The sequence below is a fragment of the Myotis daubentonii genome, chromosome 17 (assembly GCF_963259705.1).
Source record: "Myotis daubentonii chromosome 17, mMyoDau2.1, whole genome shotgun sequence".
Taxonomy (NCBI): domain Eukaryota; kingdom Metazoa; phylum Chordata; class Mammalia; order Chiroptera; family Vespertilionidae; genus Myotis; species Myotis daubentonii.
In genome coordinates, this window is record NC_081856.1 from 54,755,150 (window position 1) to 54,769,904 (window position 14,755).

The window sequence follows — 14,755 nt, forward strand, 5'->3', positions numbered from 1 at the left end:
AAGTAGAGGGGAGTGAGGGTACCAAGGGCATGCCCTACCCTAACAGCTGTTTTAGAAGGATCATACTGGGTGTTGTATTGAGCCCAGGAAGGAACAGGTGCCTTTCCCAGCACCTCCAGGGTGGGTGTGCTGGTCAGCTTGGTTGGTGGTCCCAGAGGACACACATTTAGGGCTGAAAGCCACTGAGACCTGGGAGTTTCTGGTGTGCAAGATTACCACAGTGACATTTGTCCAGTGCAATCAGGGAGACCTTGGGTCTGAGCCCAGCCCATCAGGGTGCTAGGAGCACCACCCCCACTGTGGGACCTTGTGGCTGAGACTCCATGGCTCAAAATTATGCACCTGGTAGCAGTGAGGAAATGTGCCTTGCAGGCCACCCTTGTGTTACTGACCCCAGGGGTGGAGATGGGCCTGTTACTCAGAACCTACCTCAAGCCTCTCAGCAGCCCCTGCAGCAGGGGGTGGGCAGTCACTTGGAGCTGCAGCATCAAATAGCAGGTAACCACTGGGATTTTCACACCATTTTTCTGCCCACCAGGCCACAGAATGCGGGTGCACCCAGCTGGAGTTTACTGGCTATCTCCATGGCTGTGTTCCTGTGTCTACTCTGGTAGTCCACTCTGAGGGCCACTAGAGGGTCAGCAGACTGGGGGAGGGGGATTTCTGAGGCACAGCTTTTGGTCCCAGCCATATGTTCCCACTTCCACCCTCACCCCAGGTAAGTGGGGGCACCCACCAGCCTTCCCTACCCCCACCAGAAGATGATCTGTGCCTTTTGTCATCCATTTAGGACCAGGTGGTTGAGGTGTTCTCCATCTTACCCTGGCCAGGTAGCTCAACTGGTTAGAGCGTAGTTCCAATATACCAAGGTTTCAGGTTTGATCCCATCAGGGCACATACAAGAATCAACCAATGCTGCCAAGGCCGGTTTGGCTCAGTGGATGGAGCGTCAGCCTGCGGACTGAGAGGTCCCGGGTTCGGTTCCGGTCAGGGGCATGTACCTGGGTTGCGGGCACATCCCTGGTGGGGGATGTGCAGGAGGCAGCTGATCGATGTTTCTCTCTCATCGATGTTTCTAACTCTCTCTGTCTCTCTCCCTTCCTCTCTGTGAAAAATCAATAAAATATATTTAAAAAAAAAAAAAAAAAAAAAAGCTGAACAAGCCGAACCGGTTTGACTCAGTGGATAGAGCGTCGGCCTGCGGACTGAAGGGTCCCAGGTTCGGTTCTGGTTAAGGGCATGTATCTTGGTTGCAGGCACATCCCTACTGGGGGGCGTGCAGGAGGCAGCTGATCGACCTCTCATTGATGTTTCTAACTCTCTTATCCCTCTCCCTTCTTCTCTGTAAAAAAAATTCAATAAAATATATTTAAAAAAAAAAAAAAGCCCTGACCGGTTTGGCTCAGTGGATAGAGCGTCGGCCTGCGGACTGGAGGGTCCCGAGTTCGATTCCGGTCAAGGGCATGTACCTTGGTTGCAGGCACATCCCCAGCGGGGGTATGCAGGAGGCAGCTGGTGGATGTTTCTGACTCTCTATCCCTCTCTCTTCCTCTCTGTGGAAAATCAATAAAACATATTAAAAAAAAAAAAAGGCTGAACAAATCAGTGTTTCTCTCTCCCCTCCCTTTCTCTCAAATCAATTTTTTAAAAAACCATTCTTCAGAATCATACAAAATGAGGTGGTAGGTGGGTGTCAGCTCTAACTGCTACAGCTCCCTTGTCCCAGCTCTCGTCAGGCTGAAGTGGGCAGCCACAGGATTCACTCAGGCTGCAAAAGGACCATCTACCCTTGTTTGTGGTTGATCACCATAGGGCAGGGGCTGGCTTTTCCCACCTTTGTTCCAGGTCTGCACAAGGAATGATGCACCTGGAAAATTACCTTACAGCTGTGTCAACCTTACTTAGATCCTGTGGGAGCTCTTGGTAGCTGTTCCTCTTCTGTGGGTCTCTGACTTCTCAACTTCAAAGCCTGGATACTCAAATTCATCATTCATTCATTCAACAAACATTTCCTGGGCTGTGAGTATAAGTCACACACACTGGGGATACAGGTGCGTAAACTTACTGGGTTCTGCCTTGCTGAAAACACTTTGGGAAATTTCCACAAACCTCAAAATAGTTACAATCCAACATCATAAATTAAATTTCAATCTATAATTGAGAATAAAAGCAACCAGCTTAAAATTATGGGTTTATTGACTCAAAAAGAGAAGTCCAAAGTATTTTAAAACCTATTGTTAAACACTGCTAAAAATCCTTAAAATGAGTTTATATTTACTGAAGCCCAAATTGGGGAATATAGCAGGAAAGTAGAGCCAGGCTGTTGGGGCTCAGTGGTTGAGCATCAACCCATGAACCAGGAGGTCAGGGTTTGATTGCCAGTCAGGGCACATGCCTGGGTTGGGCTCAATCCCCGGTGTGGGGTGTGCCAGAGGCAGCCAATTGATGATTCTCTCTTATCATTGATACTTCTCTCTCTCCCTCTCTGAAATCAATAAAAAATATGTCTTTAAAAAAACAAAAGAATATTTCAAAACACCTGGTCTGCTTGGTAGGCATTCAAAACACCCAGTCTTACGGCCTCAGTGTTTGTTTAATGCACCAGCACCACACAAAAGCAGGCCTCGGACTGGGTTCACCAGCCCTTGATCCAGGACCATGGCTGTGCACACTCAAATGCTAAAGGAGATTTAAGGTAGAAGTCTCTGGCCTGCAGTTACTGTTAGGGGAAAGAAAGAGCATCATGTCCAGGCTGGAGTCTGGAGAAGTCCATATAATCCTCCATCCTTTTGTCCCTCATTACCCAGTAGTAGACAAGGGAGGTGGGGTCCAATGAAGAGGTCCTTCAGTGCACAATAGTACCAAGTGCCAGCAGATGGCAGAAGTGTGCTCTCTCCACTTAGGACCTCGGCTCCAGAACCATTGCTGGGTGGCCTAAAATATTTATAGCCCTTTAAAACTGGGCCCACCCATCCAGATGTGCCAGCAGTGACCACCTGGGTGAGCACAGCAGCTGAGGTGGAGACACAATGAGCATAACCTCTGCATAATGCACAGAAGTCCCTGGTCCTCTAGAACTGACCATTCGACTCAAGTTCTGGGTAGAGTAGGGATGCCTGAAGAGATAGGCCCACTAATTTCATGGCATCCTGGCACCAGGTGAAGGACATGTCAGGCAGTGAGTGATGGATAAGCAGTAGCAGTTGGTGATCAGGCTGACTGACTCCACCCATGTGCTGGAAACACAAGCTCACATAAACTTAACCACCTCAAACTCCACTGCTCCCAACAACAGCAGAAAGCTCAGGAACCTCCTAATGCAAACATGGGGATCAGCAAGCGTTTTTTCACCTGACTCAAATCCATAGCCTGCTGCAGGCTATGCCATGCACGGCGATAGACGCAGCAAGGTCTCAAGGACGTGCGGTGGGCTGGACCAAACCAGTGTGCCGGTGACCCAAATCAAGTGTCACAACAAATCCTGGTGACTGACCTGTGTCCCTCTGCGATGCCGGTCCACATGTGGAAGAAATGGGCTCCTCCACTGGGATGAAGGTCTCTCAAATATTGCCCCTCTGATTGTAGCAATGGTACCAAAGGTCAGCCGGTCTCGAGGGGACTCCTGGCCCCTGGACTCCTTCCCAAATGGTGAATACAGGACGCTGGACAGGGAGGGGGTCAATGCGGCAGGTCTGTCTCATCCAGTGGCCTCCATGGCATCAACTAACTGCTCTGTGAGACAAAGTGAATGAACATGGGCCCAGCCTGTAGGTCAGATTAATCAGAGTGGCTTGGCCCATGTGGAAACTCACGTTGACCCTGGGTGGCTGCTTGCCTGGGCTGCTGATGGGGGAAGAGGTTTGAAGAAAAGGAGTCAGGTGAAGGCAGAAGGGAATTCCAGACACTCCTCTTCTGGACTTCACCGCATGCAAGCTCACACATCCTTGCTGAAGCCAGTCTGAGTAACTAGTGCTGAAGACACTGAGTATCTCATCTGGCAGAGCTCACAGGACTTCTCAGGCCTCAGCTGCAGAACCTGGGTTCATCCGTCTGCACACTCAGAACTCTACATGACTCCCCTGATGCAAGGGACATAGGGTTATGGAGTGGGATAAAATCAGAATTCCAGAAAAAAACACATTTTGTATGAACTTGGATATTTTTAAAAGAGCAATTCTGAATCTTTACTAACATTCTACCTTGTTATTTTCAATTATCCCATATAATTTAAATAGGTAAGGCTGTGGGTTTATTCCCACTTACACACATTTAAAGAGGTGAGTGGTCTATCCCATATGAATCTTCTGATGCTGAGTGAGCCTTGAGCTCCGATTAAAGGCTTTGCCACATTCGTTACATTTGTAAGGTTTCTCTCCAGTGTGAATCCTCTGATGTATAATGAGATGGGAGCGCCACCTGAATATTTTCTCGCATTCACTACATTTGTGTAGTTTCTTTACAGTGTTAGCTTTTTTACGGCTCACATGGGTAGAACCCTCCAGGGCGCCCCCATATTCGTGGTACCACTGGGCACGTGTGTGAATCCTCTGGTGCTCAATGAGGTACGAACTTCGACTAAAGGCTTTCCCACACTCACTGCATCCATAGGGCTTTACTCCAGCATGAATTATCTGGTGTTGGAAAAGGGTCGAGTTCTGACTGAAGGCTTTCCCGCACTCACCACATTTATAGGGCCTCTCCCCGGTGTGAACCCTCTGGTGAATTGTGAGCTGTGTGCTCATACTGAAGGCTTTTCCACATTCCAGGCACTCGTAGGGTTTCTCTCCCTTGTGAATCCTCTGATGGTAAATGAGGCTTGAGCTCTGGCTGAAGGCTTTTCCACAATCACTACACTCATAGGGTTTCTCTCCGGTGTGAATTCTCTGGTGCTGAATCAGGTGTGAGCCCTGGACAAAGCCCTTCCCACACTCATCACATTTGAATGGTTTTTCTCCAGTGTGAGTTCTTTGGTGGCGAATAAGCCGTGAGCTACAACCGAAGGCTTTTGCACACTTGTTGCATTTATATGGTTTCTCTCCAGTGTGAATCAGCTGGTGCTGACTAAGGCGAGAGACCCACCTGAAAGCCTTCCCACACTCATCACATTTAAACGGTTTCTCTGCAGCGTGGATTCTCTCGTGTGCAACGAGGCTGGCACCATCCAGGGTTCTTGGAACTGGAGGCTTCTCCCCCGTGTGCATCAGCTGGTGCTGAGCCAGGGTTGAGCTCTGGCTGAAGGCCTTCCCACACTCCTGGCACGAGTAAGGCCTCTCTCCAGTGTGAGTCCTCTGGTGTCTGACCAGCTGAGACTGCTGGCTGAAGGCCTTCCCACACTCACGACAGCCATAGGGCCTCTCTCCTGTGTGCACCCTCTGATGGTGGATGAGGCTGGAGCTCTGACCAAAGGCTTTCCCACACTCCTCACACCTGTACGGTTTCTCTCCCGTATGAATTCTTTGATGCTGAATAAGTTTTGAGCTCAGGCGAAAGGCTTTTCCACACTCTATGCATTTGAATGGTTTCTCTCCGGTGTGGATTCTCTGATGCTGATTAAGCTGCGAGCACAACCTGAAGACTTTCCCACATTCCTCACACTCATACGGCTTCTCTCCATGGCAGTTACTTTGATGTTTCCCCTGTAAGCAATCAGATAACTTTTTTTGGCACTCCTGACATCTGTTAAGTTCCTTCTGTACACCAAAGTGAGACAGAGCCACGAATCTGAAACTCCTGCCACAAACATCGCATCTTCGAGATGGCCCATCTGCAGCAACCCCCTGACTTTTCTCAGGTTGACAACCCAGGTTGACATGTCCCTGCACATCCTCCGTGGCCGAGGTCTTCCTGGGAGCCACAGTCCCTGTGTGCAAGTGGTGTTTCTGAAAGAGAGAGCTTAGCTTACTCTCTGGCCAGACCTCAGAATCAGAGGTGTCTCCGAAGCCAGGACTCTGAGGATAATCCCAAGGGGGGGGTTTGACCATCGCTGCCAGAGACTCTGATTTTATCATGTGCACATCTTCACCAGCCTGCTCACCATCAGTGCTTATTGTAGAATCTGAAACATACAGGCAGGATAAGGCTCCTTCTCCTGAGCTCACAGAAAGGACAGAGGCTGAGGTGGGGATCATCACTAGGAACTGAGCTCCCTCCTAGGACACCTGACACGCAAAGACACTATCAAAACTTGACGCCTTTGACAGTTCTCAAAATTTGGTTTCATTCATACTTTTTGCCTCACACACTCATTTAACCACAGTATACGCGGCTGAGCGCTAAGAGCCACTTTCCCACAGGGGGCCACATCAGTAGAGGTGCATTCTGTGGGGAAATGGTGTGAGGAAAAGTCCACGAAGAATGTGCGCCCTAGATGGTCTGGCTCAGTGGATAGAGCGTCAGCCCGAGATTCGGGTCAAAGGCATGTATCTCAGTTACAGGCTTGATCCCCAGCCCCAGCTGGGGTGCATACAGGAGGCAACCAATCGATGTGTCTCTCTCACATCAATGTTTCTGTCTTTCTTTCCCCGCTTCCACTCTCTCTAAAAAATCAACTGAAAAACTATCCTCAAGTGAGGATTAACAACAAAAAAAGAAAGTGAGCCTGAGAGAGTGGGGGGTTTAGGGAGAGGCAGAATTAGGCTGAGAGGTCAGAGGAGGTGGTGAGGAAGAAAGAAGAATTTTAAACTTAAAACAGAGGGATGGGCAGGTGCTGAAAAAGATGAAGCAGGAAAGCTATTGAAAGGTGTACAGGGGTGAGGCCGAAGGCCTGGGCATTGGCCTGTCCCCTGGTTGGGCTTCTGAGTGTGACCCAAGGCCAGAAATCTGCTTGCTCCAGGCCACTCTCCCCAACTCACATCTGACCATGTCCCTTGCCATCTGCCCCTCACCTTCTCCATATGGATTTCTCCTTCCTGTGCATTTCTGGGGGGTCCACCTACTCCACCAGCCCCCACAAGCCTCCTGACATGCACTTACCCTCTGGACTCTCCACATAAGCGTCAACCTCCTTCCTACTCTGCAATCCCAGGAATTTTTTTGCTTAAGTCAGACCCTGTCATCCCTAATCACCTCCAGGGCCATCACCAGCCTAGGGCTGTCCCACAGTGAAACTGAGGACCCAGTGACAGTGCTCCAGCGATGGAGACCCATCTCTATGTCAGTCCTGGCATATGGAAGGGGCTGCATGAAAGCTAGTGAGGTCAGTAGTGGATAAGGGGTGTGTGGCTCACAGAGGTTAAGTAGTTCACCCATAGTCACACAGGTAATGAGAGACTAAGGAATGAACCCAGGTCTGTTTCCCCAAACACATACCCTTTTAACATCTCTGTGCCCTTAGGCTGTGGGACATCTCCTGCCTGGTCCTCATTGTTTATCATTTCTGCACAAACAACCTTGGCAAACCTGCTCTGCCAACAGGGCAGGAGCAGCCATAGAGATGAGAAAACAGACAAGTATTGCTCTCCTCTGCATGCTGCTTCAAGGCAGAGGACCCTATGAATAGCCACGAAAGAGCAGTTAAGGATGCCAGCACTGCCTGGGCCTCCTGCAGCTGGATGAGGACACTGCAAACCCACCTGGCTGCCTCGGAGTCCACCTCCCTCCCTCCTGTAGCCAAGTCGGCAAGCAGCAGTTAGTTACATTACAAAGGTCTTGCCTCCCTACATGCCACATCCTCAGCAACAGGCTCCTACATACAGCCAGCAGGCTCCTGTGTGGCTCAGCACGCACATGTTCCTTCCCTTCAGGGTCACAAGACACCTGCACACAGTACAGCCCACTTCTTCCTATCCCCACTTACTAATGACTACTCCTTTGACAAAGATCCTCTCCTTACTAACCCAGCCAGGCTCCTCTGAGCCTTGCAGAAGCAGGCCTCCCCCTTGGTATGTAAGAACAAAACAGTAGCATGGCTTCTAACAGCTCAAAGCTGCATCCCTCGGATGACACCAACCCCTTAAAGCATCTGCCTAAGAAAACTGGAGGATGCTTGTCCCAGCCAACTCCCAAGAGCAGAGCCTGTCAGCAAGCCCAGGTGGTGTCACATGGACCTGCCTTTCCCTTCTGTGATCCGTCACACCCCGTGCCTGGCTCTGACACCTCTGAGCAAGTGGAAGCTGAATAAGCTCTCGGTGAACTCTGACCTACTGCAGTTGTCACTCAGACTAAATTCTGTCCTCACCACTTCAACTATGACACTGACCATGAAGTCCCCAGGGGGCCTTGAGTCCTGAGACTGGGCTGGCTGTGATGGTGGCAACTGCAAGCCCTTCCCTCTCCCGTGACCAGGAGGATCCTGGAATACCAGCTGTACCAACCAACAATATCACATCTGGTGCATGTTCTAACATGTTCCACAAATTTTCATCCACAAGGCTGTCCTCCGCCCTGTACCCCCAAGTCTGGGAGCAGCTCTAAGTCGCATCGCAGGGAAGTCTTCTTGATGCCTAACCACTAGGATGGTCATCTCCATACGTGAACCTCTTACTAAGGAGCTCTGGCTCTCCTGCCATGGTGCCAGGCTGGCCTGTGTGGCTCACTGGTTAAGTGTTGACCTATCAACCAGGAGGTCACGGTTCGATTCCCAGTCAGAGTACATACTCGGGTTGCAGGCTCAATCCCCAGTGTGGGGCCTACGGGAGGCAGCCAATCAATGATTCTTTCTCACCACTGATGTTTATATCCCTCTCTCTCTTCCTCTATCTGAAATCAATAAAAACATGTATTTAAGAAAAAAATCTCTCTCCACCTTGGAAATGTTTCGTGGGGGCTGGGTCTTAACGGGGCCAATCTGCCCCTTTACACCCAGCATGTCAAACTTGCTTTACACCTTCCCAAAAAGAGTCAGAAAGGAGTCTGACATGAAGGTCCTTGTTATGAGCTGATGGTGCCCCCAAAAGTGTGCTGAAGCTCTCACCCAGAACCTCAGAATACGAACTTATTTACAAACAGGACCCTAGAGCTGCAGTTAGTTAAGATGAGATCACACTGAAGTATGGAGGCCCTAGTCCAATACGACTGATATCCTTGGAAAGACAGACACAGGAAGAATGCGCCGTGACGTGGAGGACTGGGTGATGCAGCCACAAGCAGAGGAACACCTGGGACCACCAGAAGCTGGAAGGACCCTCCCCTACAGCTTCAGAGGGGTCACAACCCTGCCAATGCCTTGATTTTGGACCTCTGGCCCCAAGAATGTGAGATACTAATCTTTATCGATTCAAGCCTCCAGTCTCTGGCGGTTTGTTATGGCAGCCCCGAAGCCTCACCTGAGAGGCTAGGGTCATCCGGATCCCCAGAAGTTCTGGAGGGAGCACAACAGTACCAGTGACAGGCTGTCCGCCCGAGAAGCTGCTCAGAACCAAGATTACTCCTTCTCTTGCATCCATGTTTGTATCTTAATAAGAGTATTGGTAAGATGAGAAACTTAACAAAATGTGGTTTAAAAACAAACTCGCATGGTGATCCCTAGGGTCCGCCTTCCCGGGCACAAAACCGAGCCTCACCTGTCTGGAGGGTCCTTCGTGCCTCTCTCGCCTCTGTTCCCTGCAGGTCAAGGACCCATGGCTCCTGCCCTTGCTCCAGCCGGGAGATCAGTTCAGGCTTGAAGAGCAGAAATCCTGCTGTCAAGGTGACAAAGGAAACCACGTTGGTGCTGCTGGGAATGCAGCTCAGGGCTCAGTGCCCCCTGGTTTCCAAAAGTAAAGGGGTGGGAGGCGGCTGAGGTACAGGCAGAGTCTCTGCAGGGAGCGTCATAGGGTTAGGATCTGGGCACAGGAGCCCTCTCTGTCTGGTTCAGCCCAGCTCCTGAGGCTAGACAGCAGGGATGCCTGGACTCCCAGCCCATTCCTTTATGCTTCAAGGCCAAGATCCCCAGCAGACCCTGTCACCCAAGAGTTTGCCAAGAAGAGGCCACTGTACTTCAAGAAGGGAAAAGCTAGGCACTGCCAGCAAGCCCCTCAGTTCAGAGGGCAGGCGTGTGCACCTAGAGGTAGGGGTGATTAAGAGACAAGACAGGAGCATTTGAGATCTTGCTTCTCAGCACAGGTCATCAGTTTGGGCCAAAGAAACTCTTATTAAAAAAACAACAAACAAAACAACCGGCCCTGGCTGAGTAGTTCAATTGCTTAGTGTTGTCCTGATATGCCAAGGATGCAGGTTTGATCTCCAGTACACACAAGAATCAATCAATGAATTCATAAATATGTAGAACATCAAATCAGTGTGTTCTCTCTCTCTTTCCTTTCCTCTTTCTAAAAATCAATCAATAAATAAAAATTTTTAAAAAGGAAAAAGAATGAAAACAAAAGAACAACAAAAATAAAGCAATGAATGAAACACACTTTAAACCAGAAGGCAATGAGGTCCAGTCCTCACCCAGATACCCCCAGTCTTGCATCCTTGCACAAAGCAAGGGAGCTAGGCAGCCTGGGAAGTGGTGAAGACCTGTGGGCACCCATCTGACACCCTCCTTCCAGGGCCATCAGCCCCATGCTGCGGGGCATCGGTGTGGTGAGCTCCCATCCCATCCCTGTGGTTGGAGCTTCCTTCAGGTTTCCGACCATGGGGGTGGAGAAGGGCAGGCAGAGATCCCAGGTTGAAGGCCTCAAGTGCAGGCAGGACCCCACACTGAACAGGAAACACGTGTTCTCTCCAAGAGAACACATGAAGCAGTCAGAGAAACATGCTTGGGCCAGCCTTGAAGGGGTCATGGTGCAGTGCTCAGGACCCCCTGAACACAGAACAACCAAAATGCAATGGAACGTGAAAGTAACCACAACACGCAGCTCAAAACTACCAGCCACTTGGAGAGTCAGTAACGATGTACCAACTGGCACAGTTCGTAGGATGCAGCTGAAGTCGCATATAAAGACAAAAATTTACATTTTTAAACATATTTACTAGAAATAAGGACCGTAGAACACAAACGAGGTAAACAGTAAATTCAAGAAATTGGAAACAACACAGCAAACACAAACACAAAAGAAAAAAATAATAAAAACCGGGCAGAATTCAGTGAAATAGAGAACAAGGACCCCACACAACACTCCCCAAAAATTGAGCAAAACCAAAACCTGGCTCTTTGAAAATATGAATAAACAGTCCTGGGGCAAAACCAATCAAGACACCGCCAAAAACTTACGTAAGGGAACAGCTGCGAACATAACAGAGCTTAAAAATAAAGATGGAGAGCATCATGAATGGACACATGCCGAAAACGGAAGATACAAACGAATAGGTAACTTTGTACAGAAACTAGAAATGACAAAGGCGGCAAAAGAGACATTCACAAGCCTGTTGGACCATCAAGCGTGAAAGAAGGAAGGGCGCCCCCGGGGCCCAGGAGTTCTGCCGGGACGTCTACCAGCGCCCCCGGTTCGATGAACTCCATCTACATAAATCCCTCCAGAAGTTAAAAAAGATAGCAAAAAAGCTATTTTAGTTTGAACTCTATTTCTTTAAAGCTGACCTCTTAGCCCAGACAAGAAAGAGGTTGCATTACCTCCCAGAAGTCCACATACCCCGTGAGGATTAAACCCTGTGACGGTAGCAAATCTAGGAGCCTGCCTGGCTCACCATGACCGTCCTAGCGTCAGGACCTGACCACATGGCCTCCATATCCCCAGCTCTGGAAGAGGCCTGGCTAGGCAGGTGCTGATCTATGATGCAGGGGGAGGGGTCCCAAGGTACGGCCTCACCTAGTCCAGCCACACTGCTGTGGTTCTCCAGCATCACCTCCTTGTACAGGGCCCTCTGGCCAGGGTCCAGACACTGCCACTCCTCCCGTGAGAAGTGCACAGCCACATCACCAAATGTCACGGCTTCCTGAAAGGACACATAACAGCACCCCAGGGACCGCTGGGTGCCAGCCCCATTCTGGGGCCACCTCATTGTGTCTCAGAAATGTGGACCACAGGGCTGGGCGAGACGGTCACCAGGAGCCTTTGGCTCTACAATCAAAGGTAGGGGCAGTATGGAGGAGAGAAGGGACCCAGACCATGGACCTACAACCCTCCACTCGAGAGCCTCAGGCAGGCCCGAGTCCTGGCAGGGGTGTGCTCACTACCTTGGGGATGGGCATGCCAGAGTCTGGCAAGGGCCACAGCGAGAGGCTGACGCAGAGTCTAGGTCCAGGCACAATGGGCAGGGTGGGTACCCAGAGGAGATGGCAGAACCCTCACAAGAAGTGAGGGAATGGAGGCAGTCAGACTCCTACCATGAGGCTTGGTGGATGAGTATCCATGTGTCCTGGCCGAGAGACCTGCTGACAGTTGTGAAAAGGTCAGAGGTCAGGATGCTGGAGGCCCCCCAACCCCTGATGTCCAGGGTAACCCAGGGGGCAGTGTTCTCTGATCCTTTACCTCCACTTCCAGACATTCTCTGGCTGGGACACAGGGGGAAACCAAGGCAGCCACAGTCCTGGAGCATATGTCCCCCGAGGCCTCGTTCATCTTTCAGAGCGTGTGGTGGTTGTGAATCACTCCGAGAACACCTAAGGGGTGGTTGCCACTCGTGTCAGGTGCTCAACCAGGCAATGGGATGCAGCAGTGAGCAATGCACAAGGGCTTTGCCTTCACGAAGCACAGTCTAGTAGAGAGAAAAATTAAGTGACCACCCAAATAAATGGAAATTACAACTGTGATGGCACCAACAGACATGGAGCTACGAAAGCATTTAAAGTAGGATATCCTGCCCTAGCCGATTTGGCTCAGTGGACAGAGGGTTGGCCTACGGACCTAAGGGTCCTGGGTTCGATTCTGATTCACGTCAAGGACATGTACCTTGGTTGCAGGCTCCTCCCCAGCCCGGACCCTGGTCAGGGCTCATGCAGGAGGCAACTAATCGATGTGTTTCTCTCACATCGATATTTCTCTCTGTCACTCTCTCTAAAAATCAATGGGAAAATATCCTCGGATGAGGATTAAAAAAAATAAAACAAAGTAGGATACCCTGACTTAGTCTGATGGGTCACTTCCTGGAGGAGTTAACTAGGCCAAGGAGGTGAAGGTGGGGAAGGCGCTCCAGGCAACAGGCCCAGCATTTGCAAAGGGCCCTGGGCAGGAAGGATGGGCAGAAGGAGCCAGTGGGCTGGATCACAGGGAAGCAGTTGTGACTGGACATCAGAGCAGCGGGAGCCTGACAATGAATCATGGGGCAGAGGATTGAATACAGGACACCCCGCCCCCCATGTAATCTCGCCCTCTCCCCCTGCCCCCCTGGCAGGTCACAATGAGGAGAGGGTTTCCTAGTGGAGCTTTGGGTCAGAAGCGGCTTGTGGGTGAATTCCCCAGGCCGTGTGCACGCAAGACTGACTGGGCAGAAGTGACCGCTGTCGGGCAGCGCTGGATCCTCATCCCCAGGCGAGAAGGGCAGCCCTGGGAGGCAGCCAGCATTCAGAGAAGACGAACTTCCTACCCGCGCCAGGCACAGCCCTTCCAGACACTGCAACTAGGTCTAGGTCTTCCCGGGGCCATGACGGGAAAAGAAGGCCCTCGGAGAAAGGGGTGATGCAGCAAGGAGGCCCATTCACCGCAGCCGCTCCCGGCCTCTCCGAGGGGCCGCGCCACCCGAGCTTCCCCGCCGAGAGGATGGGGCGCGCGGGGCCCGCGGTGCTGGAGGCGGGCGGCCGCTGGTCCGCGCCCGCACGCCTGCGGAGGGCGCGGTCGCCGCCTCAACTCACCCTCCCGGAGGACCGCCGGGGGCTCCTAACGTGGACAACGCCGGAAACAGGCCCCGAAACCCGCGCCCGCTGCCCCATTGATTTCCGGCCCTTCTGGGCGGCTAAGGAGCTGGGCCCTCTCGGTGGTCTCGGCTCCGCCCCCGGAGCGCCGGGGAAGGGGCGGGGCCAGAGCGCGGGGAAAGCGCAAAGCCCTGGGGAGGGGCGGGGCCTCAGCCGGGGGGCGGGGCTGAGACCTTGGAGGGTGGGGTCAGGGCCCACGGAAAGGGCGGGGCCAAGGTTGAGGTAGGTCAGGGTCCAGCGAAGGGAAGGAAATTCTCTTATACTCAGTCTGGTTGAAGGAGAATAAAACTGAGAATATATATCTTTCTTTATTGATTTGAAAGAGAAAGAAACATCGATTTGTTGTTCCACTTAGTTATGCATTTATTAGTTGAATCTTGTACGTGCCCTACCCGGGATGGAACCCGAAACCTTGGCTTATGGGGGCCTCCTTAGCTACTCAACCAAAACAAACTGACAGAAAAAAACAAACACTGATCCTGCCCTCACTCCCTCCCTGCCCTGCTGGCTGTCCCTCCACAGGTCCTGGACCCCAGGAAGCCCCATCTCCACAGCTAAGACCCTCCCACCCCCACCCCTAGCTGCTCCCTTTCCCGATTTAAATCCCACGCACCTGTCCCCTCAGGTTCTGGATAAGGTCGTCATGCTCCCTCGCCCACTCCCTACTTCGTCCTGGGCCATGGAACCCCAGCTCTGGTCTCCCCACTTACTGGCTGGCTGCCCCTCTTCCTCCGCAGAAGTCGGACGTTTGCTCTCTCTTCTAGACCCCGGTCTTCTCACTGTAAACCACGCTCCCCGAATCTACCCACCCGTTTCCTTAAAGGGGACCTCGCCAGGCCAAGTCGGGAGCTCCCGAACCCGCGCCCGGTGTGAGTCAGTCTGTGCGGGGCAGCGTGACCCTAAATAAACCACCCAACCCCTTATGACCCCCCCTCCCCCGATAGCTCAGTGGGCGACGCCCGCCCTCCGAGAGTCCTTCTTGAGGGTGGGGCGCCCCTCTAGCCTTCTCCCGGGCCCCGC

The 14,755-nt window shown here is 51.7% G+C and overlaps 1 protein-coding gene across 8 annotated transcripts; it reads right to left on the reverse strand.

Annotated features, from left to right (window-relative positions):
* Positions 1 to 2,508: 2,508 nt before the first annotated feature.
* Positions 2,509 to 14,639, reverse strand: ZNF7 (zinc finger protein 7). Of its 8 annotated transcripts, none has more exons than XM_059672610.1 (6): positions 14,349 to 14,639; positions 12,357 to 12,582; positions 12,212 to 12,259; positions 11,694 to 11,871; positions 9,501 to 9,617; positions 2,509 to 6,055 (listed from the first exon to the last, which is right to left on the reverse strand). In XM_059672610.1, exons 2-6 carry the CDS (start codon positions 12,444 to 12,446, stop codon positions 4,287 to 4,289), a joined length of 2,202 nt encoding a protein of 733 aa, XP_059528593.1. In that variant the 5' UTR covers positions 12,447 to 12,582; positions 14,349 to 14,639; the 3' UTR covers positions 2,509 to 4,286. The 8 variants fall into 8 exon arrangements, with proteins under 8 accessions (XP_059528593.1, XP_059528595.1, XP_059528594.1 ...); XM_059672612.1 differs by lacking the exon at positions 14,349 to 14,639 and adding an exon at positions 13,676 to 13,851 and having other exon boundaries at positions 9,501 to 9,614; XM_059672611.1 differs by lacking the exon at positions 14,349 to 14,639 and adding an exon at positions 13,676 to 13,850 and having other exon boundaries at positions 12,212 to 12,256.
* Positions 14,640 to 14,755: the final 116 nt, after the last annotated feature.

Bases quoted from the DNA above. Each gene is read 5' to 3' on its own strand.
- ZNF7 (XM_059672610.1), bottom strand. From the start codon at position 12,446: ATGAACGAGGCCTCGGGGGACATATGCTCCAGGACTGTGGCTGCCTTG. The intron at 11,872-12,211 runs GTAGGAGTCTGA...AGGTGGCCCCAG, and splicing joins CTCATCCACCAAGCCTCATG to AATGGGGCTGGCACCCAGCG. The intron at 6,056-9,500 runs GTGAGGCTCGGT...TGTATGTTTCAG, and splicing joins ACGAAGGACCCTCCAGACAG to ATTCTACAATAAGCACTGAT.